The 19,819-nt window shown below is 39.7% G+C and overlaps 1 protein-coding gene across 1 annotated transcript in view; it reads left to right on the top strand.

Annotated features, from left to right (window-relative positions):
• Positions 1–19,141: 19,141 nt before the first annotated feature.
• Positions 19,142–19,819, top strand: part of LOC103350281 (large ribosomal subunit protein eL34-like) — a 66,782-nt gene continuing 66,104 nt past the window's right edge. The window contains exon 1 of the mRNA XM_070076793.1: positions 19,142–19,177. Within this exon, the coding sequence (XP_069932894.1) occupies positions 19,142–19,177 (36 nt within the window). The remainder of the gene's footprint in view (positions 19,178–19,819) is intronic.

Raw genomic sequence — 19,819 nt, 5'->3', positions numbered from 1 at the left:
GAGAGCATTGTTACTGCTGGCCTTTATCTAGATAATCAAATAATAAAGTCAACCCAGCAACCAAAGGCAAGCTCCCTAGCTAACTCTAAAATACTTTCAATGTTATTTGTTCAGTAAACTGCAGAACATTAGATTTCTATATTAAGTAAATTATAAGGAAGAGTGCACTTTACAAAATTAAAAAGTTCTCAGTTACTTTATCTATTATTCCACTGGGAAGGTTTTCAGAGTGTGTTCTGTACAATTAAATAACTTTTTGCATGGATGGTGGGTAGTCGGCAAAAGGTTCTAAAGGCTCCTCACATATTGCGGGGCTCTGAGGCAGAAAACTTTGATGACAAGTACCTAGTTACATAGTTACATACATTTATGACTCTCACCTTCTACCTCATAATAGAAAATCAAAACAAGAACCTTGTGAGGCAGAAATCTTGTGAGACACCATCAAAATCATTTGGTGTTGGTTTTCTGCACCAAGACCTAGTGAGATCTAGGGAGTTTTCAGAAAAAAAAAATCCTTAGAGTTCACAAAGAATCATTCTAATTGCTATCTTTCATATGCTGGGATTTTCTATAACATTCCTTTTTAGAGAATTTTTCAGGGAAAATAATCCAGATAATCAATTATCTATACAGGTATAGAGCAAAGGGCAATATTATTAGAACGATTCTGGTATGAGTCATTGGTTGTGTATCCTCATACTCTCACTTATTGTGGAATCTCAGGCTGATCATCAGAGAAAGTCTTTCATTTGGAAAATGGTGACAATATCATGGCAGATATTGGCTAAAAGTTGACAAATGCCATTTTGTGTTTCTATGAAAAGCTACATATTCCAGGCACTGGAAGTAGCAGCAGACAAATCACATGTTTATCAATCTGCTTCAGAGTAAATGATAAAAACAAGTCAATGATAGCAAACTTAGATGATTCCCACTAACCAAAGGATAATATCTGAGATGCAGATCACATCTTTCTCTTTCTGTTTTCACTACCCCCATGTACCAAACACACAGATTTTTCTATATAGAGATTTTTATTCCAAAAATTTCTTTTACATGACATCCTCTGAATCCTTGCTCATGTCTAGAATATTCTACTTTATATTGAAAGAAAACTGTTATGGGGGCTGGCACTGTGGCACAATAGGTTAATCCTGCCTGTGGCACCAGCATCCCATATGGGCGCCGATGATTCTAGTCCCAGCTGCTCCACTTCCCATCCAGCTCTCTGCTATGGCCTGGGAAAGCAGTAGAAGATGGCCCAAGTCCTTGGGCCCCTGCACCTGCATGGGAGACCCAGAAGAAGCTCCTGGCTTCAGATTGGTGCAGCTCTGGCCATTGCGGCCATTTGGGGAGTGAACCAGCAGATGGAAGACCTTTCTCTCTGTCTCTCCTTCTCACTGTCTGTAACTCTACCTCTCAAATAAATAAATAAAAATCTTTTAAAAAGGAAGAAAACTGTTATGAAATTGATTTGACCTCGTGTCCTTATACCACTGTCAGCAGATTAAGTGCCACTTTTCTTTATATTCCCATAGATTTAGAATGCATCGCTAGAAAACTAATATATAAAGAATCCCACTTGCTTTTATTGGCTGACATATCTAGTATATGTCATAAAACTTGGGAAATAGTTGTCCTTAAAGAAGTATTTAATGCATTAATTAATGAAATATTTGTTGAGTAGAATTTATCAAAAAAGTTAAGGCTGTTGACTTTTGTTGTTTTGGTTGAGGACAACTGGAGGCATCACAAATACCTGGATTTTAGAATTTTATAATGAACAACTGAGTAAGGTGAATGATAGCTTAGGACAGTTACCTAAATCAAGTAAACTTAGGTCTGACTGTGATAAGACTGATAAGACTGTGGTTTTATCAGGCCTCAGAGGATGCCCTCCATGGCAGAATCACTTGATAACTCTTTTACGAAAGTCTAGATTTTTCTACTCAAAGTGCAAAAATATAAAACCAAGGGAGTGTGCTAGTGTATCAGAACAAAACCATGAATACTGTTTTACATAGTGGTAATTAAGTTGAATATGCTAAGACTCATTAATAGAAAATTACATTCCAGTTCTTTAAGGCAGGGATGACATAAATGAGGTCCCAGTGTCTGTCCTCATTTAAATCTTCCAACTCTCATCTGAGCTCTAAAGAAGAAAGGTCTCATTTTTATTTTATTTAAATATTTTTATTTATTCATTTGAGAGATAGAGTTACACAAAGTGAGAGGGAAAGACAGAGAGAAAGTTCTTCCACCCACTGGTTCACTCCCCAAATGGCTGCAATGACTGGAGCTGCACTGATCTGAAACCAGGAGCTAGGAGCTTCTTCTGGGTCTCCCATGCAGGTGCAGGGGCCCAAGCATCTAGGCCATCTTCTACTGCTTTCCCAGGCCATAGCAGAGAGCTGGATTGGAAGTGGAGCAGCCGGACATGAACCGGCTTCCATATGGGACGTTGGCACTGCAGGCGGTGGCTTAACCTACTGAGCCACAGCGCCAGCTCCAAAAGGTCTCATCTTATGCTGCCTTTTGTAAGACTAAAATTGCTCCCACTTATCTATAGATATATTTAAAATTATGAATAAAAAAGGTATTGGCCTGAGGATCAATCAAGTTTGGTACCAGTTTCTGCCACTATCTTGTGCTTATGAGATGCTGGCCAAGTTATTTCTTCTATCTGAACCTCAGTCTACTCGTTTGTAAAATGAGATGTTTATACCATCATGAATCATGCCTAAATTCCCAAGAAGAGCATTCATGTATCTTTAGTAAAGGACTTGCCTTCTTGTACTTTTTCAGTTCCCAATTCTTTCTTCCCTAATTATTCCCTATACTTGCTGCCTGCATACCTTTGGATGAAATATAGTTTCCCTAATTACTCATCCACTAATAAACTATTTATTATTTGAGATCCAACTTAGACCATACCCATTACAGGAAATCTCTTGCATTCCAGGTTCCATATCTACAAGCACATTGTTTGCATCTCTGCTGAGCTGTCACTTGGCTCACCTGGGAAACAGTTACTGTTTTCATATTTATCTCTCCTTCTAAATCAAACCCTCAGTGCATGGGGACTAACATATTACCTAGTATGCTAAAGAGACTTTTCAAGCTTTGCTAGTCTAAACGAAGTGTTTTATTTCTGCAAATCATCTGCCAATATGAATTTAAGCATTTTCTCTGTGAAAAGGAAGTCACAGAATTAGCCTCAGGGAAGAGATGGAAAGCATCAGCAGTGGCTGCCCCTGATGATGGCTTCTTGACCTCCACAGAGGCCCTGGAGCAAAGAATATCAGCTCCTAGCAGCTTTAAAGGCCCTCCTTCCAGCCTGCCAGGGGGCACTTATCAGAGTTCTGGAAGCCACAGTATGACAATAATGGCCAGAGGCAGAAGCAACCAGACTCTGGAGACAGTGGCTTGAATGAGAGCAGCTAGCAATGGCACCCATAGCACCAAGAACAGAAGAAAACAAAGACAGAATGTATTGAATTCCTACCACACATCGAGCAAAGCTGAGCCCTTTAGCTATGTTATTGCTAATCCTCAAAACTTACCAATATTGTCCTCAATATTGCCCATTTTTCACAAATGACAATCAGATGGTGAAGAAACTACTAGATGGGGCTGGCACTGTGGCCTAGCAGGTAAAGTTACCACCTGCTGTGCCATTATCCCATATGGGCCCCAGTTTAAATCCCAGTTGCTCATCTTCCAATTTAGCTCTCTGCTATGGCATGAGAAAGCAGTACGAGATGGCCCAAGTGCTTGGGCTCCTACATCTGCATGAGAGACCCGAAAGAAGCTCCTGGCTTGGAATTGGCCCAGCTCTCTACATTGCGGCCACTGGGGAGTGAACCAGCAGATGGAAGACCTTTTTCTCTGTCTCTCCCTCTCTTTGTAACTCTCTCTCTCAAACAAATAAATAAATAAATCTAAAAAAAGAGAAACTTGCTATAGGTCACAAAGTAGTAGTTGAACATGGAGTGGAATCCACAAGAGAGGCCAGAGGCAATGAATGGGTAATTATAAGGAATATAATTAGTAAACATACAATCATTACTCACTCTGTGTCATGTATGACTCACTGTACAAGAAAGAATGTGTCCTGGGAGAGGATGGATGGGAATGAGAACACATGGTCATATAATTTAGTTCTCATCTTCATCTTCCAACAGAATTTGACACAGTTCATCATACCTGCTCGCCTTTTAAGTTTTTCTTATTTTTCTTCATGTCATTATACTCTCCAACTTTCCTCATAGTTCCCTGTTCACTTTGAAGCAGTTACATTTACTTGTTTCTCCTTTTCATCCAGACTTCTGACTCCTGGATCATCTCTGAGGCTACTACTTCATTCTTCACATCTTCTTTATCTATACTATCTTCCTAGGTGATTTCATCCATTCTTATTAATTTAAATATCATCTCTATGTTAATAAATTCCTAATATATATTTCAAGCCCTAATTTTTCTCTGAGCTTCAAGCATTCCGAATAACTACTTGAAATTTCATCTTAGATGTCTAATAGACATCTCAAATTAATCACATATAAAATTAAACTAATGATTCTCACTTCCCAATTCATTATTTCCAATAGAATTGTCAATATTAGTAAATGGATCATCACTTGTCAAGACGTAAACCAAGGCCAAAGCCAAGACATTATCCTTGATTTCTCCCTTGCCCTCCCCTACTTCATTCAGTGTATCACCAAGTTTTTCTGACTCTATCCAACATTTCTTCATCTCTGTATACACAGCTCTGATCAGAGTCAGCATCATTTCTCATCTGGACTACTACAGGAGCCTAACTGTACTCTCTGATTCTACACAAGCTTCTTTTCCTGTACTTTAAAATTTTAAATCAGATCATGTCACTCCTTTGCTCACTAGCAAAGTATTGCTAGTATTGCCAAAGTGGTTCTACTAAATCTGACACCTGCCTACTTCTCTGATTTTATCTTCTGATTCATTCAACTCACCCAAATTAATAGGCTTTTTGCAATGTTTCAAATACAAGTTTTTTGAACCTTCAGGCCTTTGAATTTACTACTCTCTTCACTAGGAACACATTTTGTACAGATCTTCTCATGTTATGCTCATTTTCATTCAGTTATCTACTAAAAGCTCTCTTCCTCAGGGAGCAAAACAACCCGTGAGTATGTTCCATGTCATTCTGAAAAGGAATCAGGCACCCTTACTAATATTGTTCAGAAAGTTCAGCATGACATAGTGCTGAGCACTATCCCCTCATGGAGCCAATATTTTCTAAGGAAAAAAAAATCCTAACTATAAAAACGGCTCTCCTTGTATATACTTCTTAAATCTTTGGAGTACAAAACAATTTAATATTATATTTCATTCTATAAAAGACAATATGACAACAAACATAATGAGCCAACTCAATTATAAAGAGCATACCAGAATGCACTCCTAAACATTAGGCTTCTGAGGAGTACAGGGAAACCATTTGTACCATATCATTATATTTTAGAAAAACAAAATATTTCTAGTGATTCATTTTAATTTATTTTCCACTCATCATGGCTTCCTTTCATAAAAAGGAGAAAACCAACTTCCTAATCCCTGCCATGAATGGGTGTTACAATAAACCATGGTCACAGACATCTTTACCCTGCCTCCAAATGTTCCAACAGAACATCAATCCAATAAACTAGATGCCTAGAAAACTACTGACTAACTGGGCTTATTTGTAGATGTGTTTACTAAAGCAGATGAATGTTATTTTCAGGCAAGCAAATGTCTCTTTTATCACCTTACATTTTTCAAATACTCCCACCTAAACCTCTTCAAACACTGAAAAATAAGACACTATCAGCATAGCAATAATACCAAGAATTCCTTTTATGGTTTGATTTCAATTTGCATGACAAATGTAAACTCAGAGCAAAGTGACCTTGGTTTTAAAAAATAAGGGAGCAGCATTAAGATTGATTGGTCCCACCATTACTATTTCATTCTGACAGGCAGGTAAGAAGCATGTTGATTCTGAAAGTTTGTTGAGTTGTGATCCTGAATGCAGACCAAGTAGGAAATACCTTTCTAGGAAAAGTATTTTCCATCTTAACAAAAGGAGCTTTCTTGATGGCTTTATTAAGCAGCTACCCAAAGAGAAAAAAACACTTCTTAATAAGGAGCTTTAAACTAAAATCTTGACAGTGAACTTCACTTGATTGACCCCAAAGCCATATACCCCATAGATATTCAATTTATACCAAGGAATTGGCGATTCTGGCATGCAATTATGATTAGAAAGTTCAACAGAAAATTTTGGAGAGAATGTTGCCCAAGGCATTTGTCCAGATCAGGATGACTGAGCATAAGAACCAAGTTATACAATGTAGGAGGTGGCAGTTTTGTCTTAATGGGCAAAAGTGGCACACACAGTGAATCTGGGAAGGCTTATAGCTGGCCCAAGTAAGGGGTTCAACAAAGGAGACTGGGGACCTTTCTTTATCTCTCAGGCTGCTTTCCACCCTCCTCACTTTCTGTGTGCTCCTTTAGGTGTTCACATTGTGTATTTACCTTGTGGTTAGCCAATAGCCAACAGCTTCATACTGAGACTGCTCTTGATGGTAAGCCATTGATGGTAACTTGCTAAGATCATTTCTGCATGCTTTTTTGTTCTAAGATTTATTTATTTATTTTAAAGGCAGAGTTTCAAAGAGAGTGAGAGAGGGAGAGACAAAGATCTTCCATCTGCTGGTTTGCTCCCCAAATGGCTGCAATGGTTGTGGCTGGGCCAGGCCAAAGCCAGGAGCCTAGAATTCCATCCTGAGTCTCCCTCATGAGTGGCAAGGGACCAAGCACTCAGGCCATTTCTGCTGCTTTCTCGGGAGCATTAGCTTCCCACTGGAAGGGAGCAGCCAGAACTCAAACTGGTGCTCATATGGGGTGGTGTCATGGGCACTGGCATAACCTACGTCATAATTCTGGCCCCAGTCCCTGCATATATTGAAGATGAGTTTTCTGCAAGTTAAACCCAGACTCTGTACAAAGGAACTCTAGATCAAGTAGTACAAACCTGACCCTAAGATGGGGTTTGAGAGGGGCCTGCAATGTACTCTGTGGTCCTAATTCAATTATATAAGAAGTAGCGTATGCATCATACTACAATAAGAATATTCAATATCTATTAAATGGGACATGACAGATTCCATGAATTTACCCTCTCAACTTCTCTATGAAGTGGGCACGACAAGCTCTATTTTACTGACAGGGAAACTAAGGCCTGAAAAAAAACAAAGTATTTTCCCTAAGGTCACAGAACCAAAGATGGTTGACTATTCAAAGTCTTAGTCTTCTCCTGGTAATTGGATGGATGATAACAATTTCTTTACAATGTTGTAAGAAAAAATAGTGCTTGGCATATAGTGGAATTTCTGCTTTCCTGCCTTAGTCCATTTTGCATTGGGAAAACAGAATACTTTATGTTGAGTATTTAAAAAGTTTATCTAGCCTACAGTTTTTGGAGGCTCAAAGTCCAAGATAATGTGGTTCCATCTGTTTGGTCTCTGGTAAGCAAATCTTGGCTACATCATAATACATCAGTGAAGAGTAGAAAGGGAAATGGCTTCATATATATGGAATCAAGCATATTGGGTCACTTTGCTTTATAACTACAAGCTAACTTACTTATGAACTAACTTACTTATGGAGACTGGCATTAATACCTTTCAAGGGCAATGCCCCCATGGCAAAATTGCCTTCTACTACTCCACATCATAAAGTACCTCTTAACATTATCACAATGGGACCAAGCTTCTTGCAAATAACTTTTACAGAAACATTCAAACCCTATCCAAACTGTGCAGTTGGATTAGAAAGTTTTCTGTAATAATGTTTACTGGATAGGATTTTAGTAGAAGCCAAAGAGAACCACATCGGAGCCAGAAGATCAAGGTCTGGGTAGCAACCCTGCCACTTCTTAGCTATAAGCTTACTCTCAAGTCTTAATTGCTTCATTTATAAAATGAAAAGTATACACAGACCAACTGACAGGTCTGAGGTGATGATTTGATATAATTGTGTAAATGTTATTCATGCAAATCTTGGTATGCAATACATTTTTGATATATAGTTTCCAAAAAGACACAAAATAAACAACAACAAAAACAATGAAACTGAAGTCCTAGCTTGTGATCGGGGCTGAATTTGACATTAAAGACACAAAGACTGAAACATCTTTTTTTTTTTTTTTTTTTTAATTTTTTGATAGGCAGAGTGGACAGTGAGAGAGAGAGACAGAGAGAAAGGTCTTCCTTTGCCATTGGTTCACCCTCCAATGGCTGCCGTGGCTGGCACACTGTGGCTGGCGCACCGTGCCTATCCGAAGGCAGGAGCCAGATGCTTCTCCTGGTCTCCCATGGGGTGCAGGGCCCAAGCACTTGGGCCATCCTCCACTGCACTCCTGGGCCACAGCAGAGAGCTGGCCTGGAAGAGGGGCAAGCGGGACAGAATCTGGCACCCGGACTGGGACTAGAACCTGGTATGCCGGTGCCACAGGCGGAGGATTAGCCTATTGAGCCGTGGCGCCGGACTGAAACATCTTTATAGTCAATGAAAATTTGGTTCTTTGAGCTTGTACAGATCAATCTCCATTTGAAACTGAGCCCTTATATATAGTGCCTTGAAAGCAGACGCCAGCCACCATCTTCTGCAATTTGAAGTGTCTTTACCCTGTGTTTTGTTAGTAAGTCAACCAATTACTAGGAGTGGTGTAGTACTCCTTAACAAGATTCTAATCACCAGACTCATGATGTGTTTGTTTCTTCTATAGATAACATCTGGATATTGGATCTTGTCTGAAGGGGTTTCTTTTTTCAGGCCTGAAGCAAAAAGTAACTACCATTTACATGTAGCCCCCTGACTGACAAAAGCCCAAATTGCTATCATCACAATTCCCTAAAGGATGCATAATGCCCTCTAATCAAGGGAGGGCAGCACCACTGAAGACAAAACAGGAACTTGCATATAAGTGTAATACATTCATTTAACCCTCAAGTTTAATCTCTAAGAAGCTTCACTCCTAACGTTTCAGGGAGTCTGGGAATTACCTGGTATCTACCAAGGCCCTTGAACTGTGTTACCAAACCAGCATGTTGGGCAAAGACAACAATTTTGGGATTCTATAGCGACCCTTCCAACTGTTAGGTAGGAAGTCAGAAATTGAGCCTGTGTGTATGAGAAAAGCCTGAAGACCAGCACCTACTGTGGAAGCTCCAGAAGCCCAGTATCTTGCACTTCAAAGTCCTGCTCAGACCCTGATAACCTCCCAAGTGGTCCCAGCCCTTCCCCCTCCTCCCAAGAAAAGCTCCCAGGAGAATTCTCTCTCCTCAGGACCAAAGGGGTTACCTTCTCAGATGCCCTAAGGAAAGCCCCCCTACTCTGCCCAGGGTGCCAGGAAATCTGTGGAAGAATTTGCTAATTTTCACCCCACAAGCCCTTCCACCAGGACTCTCCATCCTTTGTCCTGGAGGAGAGGGGGAGGTGACTCCCTTAAAAATCTAGGGAGTTCAAAGGGACCGTGCGCTCAGCCCTCTGCCTCTCTGCTGAGCCGCCCGCCTGGCCTGCCCAGATGTGTTCTCTCCACTCAACCATGTAACCTTGCTCTCCCCTGGTCCTAGCGACTGGGTGCTCTCTCTCTGTCCCTTCCATTCTCAAGGATGCCCTATACTCAAGTCTTTAGCATTATCACTTGGCTCTTTGTCTCACCCCTGAATTCTTTCTTGTGTGAAGACAAGAATGCTATGGCTTCCAGGGCCTTCCCTCTGGTAACACAACCTGCTTTGTGTATTGATCATTAGAATATCAAACACACTGAAGACATTAAAGACAAAAATTGCAGCAAGGTTGATGTTGTCTTGCCAGGTAATCACATGATGAATTCAGTGGTTACATTACCTAGGCTAGCTCACAGAGTAAAAGATTGCTTCTTCACCCTCCAAAGGATTGTTTAATCACAGGCTCTGGTTCCCATGTTCCCATTCCACTTACTGTCACATATTACTGGCATCGTTTTGGTAAACCAACTATACTAGTTTTTCCAGCACTGAGGGATTTCCCAGAATAAGGACTCTCAATACTAAAATCAGGAAATTCCCAGGTCAACAGAGATGGTTGGGCACCAATGTCTTTTGGCACAGAGGGCAGGAGAAGTTGTGTACAGGACTGGCTAATCAAAGTCACCTTAACTAAGCTCTGGATCTTCTTTCCATCAGTGTAATTATTCTCCTAAGACCACAGCATTTTCTGATACCTTGACCTGAAACAAAACCACTTTTTAAATCACTTTGTAAGGATTCTAGCAGATGGAAAAACATGTAGGTTCTGGAGTCAGAGAACCCTGTTTTGGAATACAATATTCATCATTAACTACTTTATGAATTTAGAGAGGATCTAACTTCTTAGAGCCAAAAATCCCTTATTTATGAAACCACCTCATAGGGCGTCTATAAAAATTGAGTGACAAATATAAAATACATAGTAGAGTAACAGCACCCAAGTGAATTCTGCATACCTACTGTTTTTTTTTTTTCTGAAGTAATTCAGAATTTTCTATTTATTATAATTATTGATGAGGAAAAAAATTGGTGAATTTAATTAAAATTGCTAAACATATGATATTCCTGAGAGAAGCAGACCCTGTTGCAGCTTTATCACAACAAATTTTAATAGGTAGCAAGCAAATGTCTGTGTACACAAATGAACAAGGGGCCAAATACCAACTAATTGCTGAACATACTGAACATACTCTGATCAGCTCGGTAGATGTCTTTCGGTTAAGAGTAAAGGTTCCAACAACTAATATAGCTCCACACAGTATGGGCACAGGGATTTCTTTAAAAGAAAGAAAAACAGAGAAAATACTTGGAGGAGATGACTCAGCATGTTTTTTGTGGCTATTTTGGATGACGAATTTTTCACTGTAGTGGATTTTCTCAAATTCTAAAATTGGCATGTTAATTTACTTTAATGATTTTCAAAATGCTTTTAATTTTCAAAATCCCTTTGAGAACCATCATTCTTAGCTGACCTCTATCTAGCTCTCTATCCTCTTCAATCACAGAACCAACTTAGAATTCAAGCACTCTTCATGCTTTAGATTATAAGGCACTTTCAAATGTATGCAACCATTTAAATTAAAAATAAGCCTTTAAGAAAGAAACTCTTTGTACTCATTCATCATTTTATGGTAAAGGAAATCAAGTCCTAAGTCCATCTCACACATACACACACATACACAGACACACACACCATTCACTTCCCTTCTGTATTCCCTTAGTTAATTTTATCCAGTCTCATGGCTTTAAATATTATCTGTATATTAACAGCTTTTAGAGTTTGTTCTCCAACTCTGGCCTCTACTATATTTTCTTTTCTTTTTTTAAGCCTTATTTATTTAAAGGTAGAGTGATAGAGACGGGGAGAGACAATGAAAGAAAGATATTCTGTTCTGTGGTTCACCCCTAAATGCCCATACAACAGCTGGGGCTGAGCCAGGCTGAAGCCAGGAATCAGGAACTCCATGCAGATCTCCCACATGAGTGGCAGAAACCCAAGTACTTTGGCCATCATTTGATGCCTCCCAGGTACATCACCAGAAAGCCTGGTCAAAAGTAGCAACAACAATGGGACTTGATCCCAGGCACTCCAGTGTGTCATGCAGACATTCCAGTTAGCCGTTTTACCTACTATTCCTCGAAGCTTGCCACAGTCTTTCCCACTGATCCCCAGATACTCACATTCAACTGCTTAATCAGAATCTGTATTTAGATACCTATTTTTTAAAAAGATTTAGTTATTTATTTGAAAGGCAGAGTTACAGAGAGGCAGAGGCAGAGAGAGAGAAATGTCTTCCATCCACTGGTTCATTCCCCAGATGGCTGCAATGGCCTGAGCTGTGCCCATCTAAAGCCAGGAGCTTCCTCCAGATCTCCAACGCTGGGGCAGGGGCCCAAGGACCTGGACTATCTTCTACTGATTTTCCAGACCATATCATAGAGCTTGATTGAAAGTGCAGCATTTTGGACTCCAAACAGTACCTACATGGGATGCCGGCACTGCAGGTGGTAATTTTACCGGCTACACCACAGCACCAGCCCCTTTATAAGCATCTTAAACTTACCCCAAAGTGGAATTATTTGATTTACTCTGTGAAACCCATTCTTTTTTCCATTTATCCAGGTTAGTGAGTAATATTACCATTTAACTCAGACACTCAAGATCAAATCCTAATAGTTGCCCTTGATTTTTTTCCCATTGGACATCTCCCACATCCAATCCATCACAGGTACTAATGGTTTCTTACAAATGGTGTTGTAATCTTGTTGTAAGTGCAGGAGGTACTCATATGTATTTTGTATGCCTACATATGGATTTCATCTGGAAGACCATACATGGAACCCAATAAATCTCTTGGGATAAATAACCTTGAGAAAGCACAAGCTACACTTGGCCCATGAAGTTAGAGATGAATCTCTGTTTCTCCTTAACTATTCTCAGTAATGACTCTAACTAGCCTCTCAAAGTCATAATACTAAGAAGTAAGCAATATATATCCAAACCCTTGAATATGTGTCAAACTCCCCTAAATATGGAACACATATTTTCATTTCCTAGAAGTTTACATTATTCACTGTTCTATAAACAATGCAGGTTCAAAACACTTTGATGGCAGTTTAAGCAGGGCTAAAAATCTTCTGGAGCTCAGTGAGCTATAGAGCACGGAATAAGGAACCAATCTTCTATTTGCATAGACACCACTCCTACCTTCCTCAGAGGTCTTCTAGGACTCACCTCACTTTACTAGAGTGCTTTGCTAGGCCAACAACTTGGTACTTCAATGACCCTGCTTTAAATTCCAGTCTCCACCTGAGAGTGTGTGGAATTAGATGGCTGAGTGAAGGTCACAAGACCATTCATCACTTGCAGATCCTAAAGGGATCTATTGAGCCACCATTCTTTAGACTCTAAGTGTACCAACTGTACATGTACTCTCATTTGGAGCCTCAAACAAAATTTTGAGACAAAAAGGAAATGTCCATTGACCAATCAATGTAGGATAACCAGGTCTAGAAGATGATGAGCAAATTTTTGCCATATTGTAGTATCTAAGGTTGTTTACAGTGCATCTGTCTAGACAGTCAGCAGCTGCGTATAAGGGTCTGGAGATGGATGTGAGAGTCATTAGCATATAGATGGTATGTGACCCATAAGAATCGAGAAAGTATACAAAGTGAGAAGACTGAAGACAAGGCTTAAGAAGCACCAAAGTTCAAAGGCTTGTTAGCACCAGCAAAAGCAACATAGATAAGTAATAGGAAAATAAAAATTAAATATGGCATACCGATCCTCATTTTCCAAGTGATTCACATTATTCTCTATTCTCTTCATAGTGCAGGTTCTTACTGATATCACATGAGTCTTGTCTAATGCAGTCCTAAAAAGCACACAGGTTGCCTGGCCTAGGGAATTAAGCTTACACTATTTAAAATTCTGGTGTGTTCTTCATTCAGCAGACAGTGTCATTTCCATTTTTGTAGCAAGCACTAATGATACTCACACAGATGACAAATGTCTTCTCTGGTGAAAAATTAATGCACCACAATAATTTCCCTACCTGGGGTTAATGAACATGTCAGATGCTGAAAATGAGTTGTTTGAAACTAAATTACTATAATCTATATTTAGAAGATTGTCACAGAGGAGGGGGTATGAGTGTATGTGGGTGGATATATTTGAGGTTCTCCTTACCTTGGGTCTTAATTTTCATGATGTCTTTAAAATACTAACTCACTTGATAATCTCACATAAAGAAGAAACACTCACCATATACTCTATAATATGGAATAAAACCCTTATGAACAATTAATTATTCATTGATTCACTAAATAAGTAATTACTTGAGGAGTCTGTAAAAGATTCATGGAAATGACTATTATGAAAAACTATGCATGGATTTCATTTTTTGCACTAAAATAAGTATCTTTCAATTCCATTTTCCAGATACTTTTTAAAATACCCTCATATTATATACTCATGTGTCAAACATTCTACCTGTCCCAGGAATAAAGAAATGAATAGGATGTGATCCTTACCTTCAAAGAGCCCATATCTGAGCATAAAATAAAATATGAAATCACAATTTCTATAGTACTCAACTTGAGGGGAACATGGAGGCTGTGGCTATAGAGAAAGACTTAATAATCTACCTGGGATCCTTCCTAGAGGCTGAGATATCTCAGAACACTGAGTGACAGACAAGGAACAAAGGTAGACGGTTATGAGAAGGTGATGCTGCCTGGAATATAGACTGTGTATTACAATGTATAACAGATTCATTAATGGCAGACCATTCACATTTTAAGAGAACTCTATTTAAAAATACCACCTAGTATAGCAGACTTTGAGAATCATAAGCATCCTCTTAGGTTACCTGCCTCCCCTAGCAGCTTATCTGGGATCAAGTCTTACCTCTGCTTCGTATCTATTTTCCTGAGAATACACCCTTAGGAGGCAGCAGATGACAGCTCAAATATGTAGGTCCCTACCACCCAATGCAAGATCTGAATGGAGTTCCTGGCTCCTGGATTCAGCCTGGCCCAGCTACAACTGCTGTAGCCATTTGAGAAATGAAACAACAGATTCGAAAGTTCTCTCTCTCTCTCTCTCTCTCTCTCTCTCCTTCTCTCATTTTTCCATACAAATAAATATAAATAAAGAAAAAATTCTACATCTATTGAATATACTACAGACCTGTTGACAGCAGAGTAGAGGGTTAAGAGGAAAAATTGTCAGCAAAGTAGAGGTGTATTCCAACTGGGACTCCAACTATAGACCACTTTGTAGATTTTGGGAAAATTTTCATAATCTCTCAATATTCTCATCCATAAAACAGAAATTATTTTTGGCAGTAGTGTTTATAGAGTATTAACCATGTGCCAATAACTTTTGATCATCCAACTTAATCTTTAAAATCACCATGTGTATACCATTGATGCTTAGTATCTTCAAGTTTTACACCTACCAAACCTGGGATCAAAACTATATTGCAGGTGCCCTAATATGTACCTTTTCTACCTCATTATTGTTACCTAAATAATATAGTATAGCAACTATGTAAACAGTGTTTATATTATATTAGGTATTACAGGTAATCTAGAGATGATTTAACATATACATGAGGATATGAGTATTTATGTCAAAATAAACATCATGTCATAAAAAGGACTTGAGCATCCATAAATTTAGGTATCCTTAGAAACAATATCCCACAGATGCCAACAGACATTACTCATTTTACACTGAAGGGCTAAGGTAGAGACATTAAGTAATTGCTAAAACTACAACAGGTAGTATGTAATACAGCCAGGATACCAATGCAATGCCCTGATCTCTTGCATTCTTAATCAGTATACCATATCTATATAACATGGTTGTAAGCCCATGCTTGTGAAGTGCTTAGTACACTTCAGTGTATGGCACCTAGTACATGCTCTGTAAATAAGTACAAATGGAACCTAATCCATTATCATTATTGTAACATGACTAATAACAATTGCTGGTGATAATTGTCATTACACTGTGGTTGCAATGGAGTTCAAATGGCAGAGAAGATCTGAAGCCTTTATGATGCCATAAATTCATAAATAAAAACAAAGAGGGAGCAGCGCTGTGGCATAACGGGTAAAGCCATATGGGCACTGATTTGAGTCTCAGCTGCTCCACTTCAAATCCATCTCTCTGCTATGGTCTGGGAAAGCACTAGAGATTGGCCTGAGATATTGGGCCCCTGTACCCACATGGAAGACCTGAAAGAAGCTCCTGATGCCTGGATTTGGATCAGCCCAGCTCTAGCCATTGCGGCCACTTTGGGAGTGAACCAGCAGATGGAAGACTTCTCTCCCTCCCACCCCGCTCTCTCAGTCTCTGCCTCTCTGTAACTGTACCTTTCATATAAATAAATCTTTTTTTTTCCTTTTTCTTTTTTTTTTTTAACTTTTATTTAATGAATATAAATTTCCAAAGTACAGCTTATGGATTACAATGGCTTGCCCCCCCATAACTTCCCTCCCACCCACAACCCTCCCCTTTCCCTCTCCCTCCCTCCTTCCATTCACATCAAGATTCATTTTCAATTCTCTTTATATACAGAAGATCAGTTTAGCATATATTAAGTAAAGATTTCAACAGTTCGCACACACATAGAAACAGAAAGTGAAAAATAGTTTGAGTACTAGTTATAGCATTAAATCACAATGTACAGCACATTAAGGACAAAGATCCTACATGAGGAGTAAGTGCACAGTGACTCCTGTTGTTGATTTAACAAATTGATACTCTTGTTTATGGAATCAGTAATCACCCTAGGCTCTTGTCATGAGTTGCCAAGGCTATGGAAGCCTTTTGAGTCCACCAACTCTGATCATATTTAGACAAGGTAGTAGTCAAAGTGGAAGTTCTCTCCTCCCTTCAGAGAAAGGTACCTCCTTCTTTGATGACCTGTTCTTTCCACTGGATCTCACTTGCAGAGATCTTTCATTTAGGTTCTTTCTTTCTTTCAGGTTCTTTTCTTTTCTTTTCTTTTTTTCTTTCTTTCTTTCTTTCTTTATTTTTTTTTTCCAGAGTGTTTTGCTTTCCATGCCTGTAATACTCTCATGGGCTTTTCAGCCAGATCCGCATGCCTTAAGGGCTGATTCTGAGGCCAGAGTGCTGTTTAGGACATCTGCCATTCTATGGGTCTGCTGTGTATCTCACTTCCCATGTTGGATCTTTCTCTCCCTTTTTTATTCTATCAGCTAGTATTTGCAGACACAAGTCTTGTTTATTTGCTCCCTTTGGCTCTCAGTCCTATTATTATGATCAACTGTGAACAGAAATTGATCACTGGGACTAGTGAGATGGCATTGGTACATGCCACCTTGATGGGATTGAATTGGAATCCCCTGGTATGTTTCTAAATCTACCGTTTGAGTTAAGTCATCTTGAGCATGTCCCAAATTGCAAATCTCTTCCCTCTCTTATTCCCACTCTTATATTTAACAGTGATCACTTTTCAGTTAAGTTTCAGCACTTAAGAAGAATTGTGTATTGATTACAGTATTCAACCAAAAGTATTAAGTAGAACAAACAAAAAAAATACTAAGAGGGATAACGTATTAAGTTGTTCATCAACAGTCAGGGCAAGGGCTGATCAAATCACCGTTTCTCCTAGTGTTCATTTCACTTTAATAGGTTTCCTTTTTGGTGCTCAGTTGTCACCAATCAGGGAGAACATATGGTATTTGTCCCTTTGGGACTGGCTTATTTCACTCAGCATAATGCTTTCCAAATTCCTAACAGGGATCACTTTTCAGTTAAAATTTAAACACCTAAGAATAATTGTGTGTTAATTACAGAGTTCAACCAATAGTACTAGAACAAAAGAATACTAAAATGGATAAAGTATTACATTGTACATCAATCTCAGGACAAGAGCTGATCAATTCACTGTTTCTCATAGTGTCCATTTCACTTCAACAAGTTTCCCCTTTGGTGCTCAGTATGTTGTCGTCGATCAGGGAGAGCATATGATATTTGTCCCTTTGGGACTGGCTTAATTTACTCAGCATGATATTTTCCAAATTCCTCCATCTTGTTGCAAATGACCGGGTTTCGTTTTTTTTGACTGCTGTATAGTATTCTATAGAGTACATGTCCCATAATTTCTTTATCCAGTCTACTGTTGATGGGCATTTGGGTTGGTTCCAGGTCTTAGCTATTGTGAATTGAGCTGCAATAAACATTAATGTGCAGACAGCTTGTTTGTTTGCCAATTTCATTTCCTTTGGGTAAATTCCAAGGAGTGGGATGGCTGGATTGAACGGTAGAGTTATATTCAGGTTTCTGAGGAATCTCCAGACTGACTTCCATAGTGGCTTAACCAGTTTGCATTCCCACCAACAGTGGGTTAGTGTCCCTTTTTCCCCACATCCTCACCAGCATCTATTGTTGGTAGATTTCTGCATGTGAGCCATTCTAACCGGGGTGAGGTGAAACTTCATTGTGGTTTTGATTTGCATTTCCCTGATTGCTAGTGATCTTGAACATTTTTTCATGTGTCTGTTGGCCATTTGGATTTCCTCTTTTGAAAAATGTCTATTGAGGTCCTTGGCCCATCTCCTAAGTGGGTTGTTTGTTTTGATCTTGTGGAGTTTCTTGATTTCTTTGTAGATTCTGGTTATCAACCCTTTATCAGTTGCATAGTTTGCAAATATATTTTCCCATTCTGTCAGTTACCTCTTCACTTTCCTGACTGTTTCTTTTGCAGTACAGAAACTTCTCAATTTGATGCAATCCCAAATGTTAATTTTGGTTTTGACTGCCTGTGCTTCTGGGGTATTTTCTAAGAAGTCTTTGCCAGTACCTATATCTTGCAGGGTTTTTCCGATTTTCTCTAGTAATTTGATGGTGTCGGGTTGTAGATTTAAGTCTTTAATCCATGTTGAGTGAATTTTTGTTTAAGGTGAAAGGTAGGGGTCTTGCTTCATGATTCTGCACGTGAAAATCCAATTCTCCCAGCACCATTAATTGAATAGACTGTCCTTACTCCAGGGATTGGTTTTGGATCCTTGATCAAATATGAGTTGGCTGTAGATGTTTGGATTGATTTCTGGTGTTTCAATTCTGTTCCATTGGTCTATCCATCTGTTTCTGTACCAGTACCATGCTGTTTTGATAACAACTGCCCTGTAGTATGTCCTGAAATCTGGTATTTTCACGAGAGAGATTTTCTATCTTGTCTGCTTTTGATGGATCCTTAGAGGCTGTGATGGGTGTGGCCAGAGAGCTCTGTTTGGTTCCACAGCGCTAAGGGTGTGCCAAAGGTGATTCACCTTATTGTTCTCTTGCTCCCTCTCTCTCTCTCTCTTTTTTTTTTTTTTTTTTTTTTTTTTTTTGACTCAGTTGGGAATTCCACACAGCTGAGTGGAATTGAGAGCAGTTGATGTATGAAATCTGGCCCCTGTGGGTATTCGTTTGCTTAGCAGAGTCAGGTTTTACTGCTCGGCTAATGAGGGGCACCCGCTTTACATATGCAAAATGGTGCACACTGCTTTACTTAGGTAAAATGGCGCCTGCCATTTGTCTTGCTCGGCTTTGTAAGGTGAGTGGAGAGAGAGGCTAAATGTCCGTGCAGGTTCCCCTTATTTATTTGATTTTTTTCCTCTCCTCCAGCCAACCTGGTAAACTTTCCCCAATGTGGTTTCAGGCCTTGTTCTCTGCAGGCTCTTCCTGCCTTTCCCCACCAATGTCTCGGGTTACCAAGAGGTTTTTGTCTCACCTCCCCTTCCAGGGCTGGCATGCAGACTCTGCAGCTCCGGCAGCTCTGGCGGCTCCAGCGGCTCCCACAGCTCAGCTTTCACAAGTTGGGAGACCTTGCTCTCCCTGTAGGTCCTCCAAGTCACAACCACTAGATCCGGAAGAGTTTCCTCTGCAATTTTTTCCTGATCCTTTTCCTGAGGCTACCGTAACTCCACTTTTATTAAACTATCTTTTCCCAGACTATTGGTGCGCGCCCTCACTATTCCGCCATCTTGGCTCCGCTCCCCCCCCCCCTTTTTTTTTTGACAGGCAGAGTGGACAGTGAGAAAGAGAGACAGAGAGAAAAGTCTTCCTTTTGCCATTGATTCACCCTCCAATGGCCGCCACGGCCAGCACACTGCAGCCGGTGCACTGTGCTGATCTGATGGCAGGAGCCAGGAGCCAGGTGCTTCTCCTGGTCTCCCATGGGGTGCAGGGCCCAAGG

This window comes from Oryctolagus cuniculus, chromosome 7 (genome assembly GCF_964237555.1).
Source record: "Oryctolagus cuniculus chromosome 7, mOryCun1.1, whole genome shotgun sequence".
NCBI lineage: Eukaryota > Metazoa > Chordata > Mammalia > Lagomorpha > Leporidae > Oryctolagus > Oryctolagus cuniculus.
The sequence above is the reverse complement of the archived record's forward strand: the minus strand, read 5'-3'. Positions and strand labels throughout refer to the sequence as shown.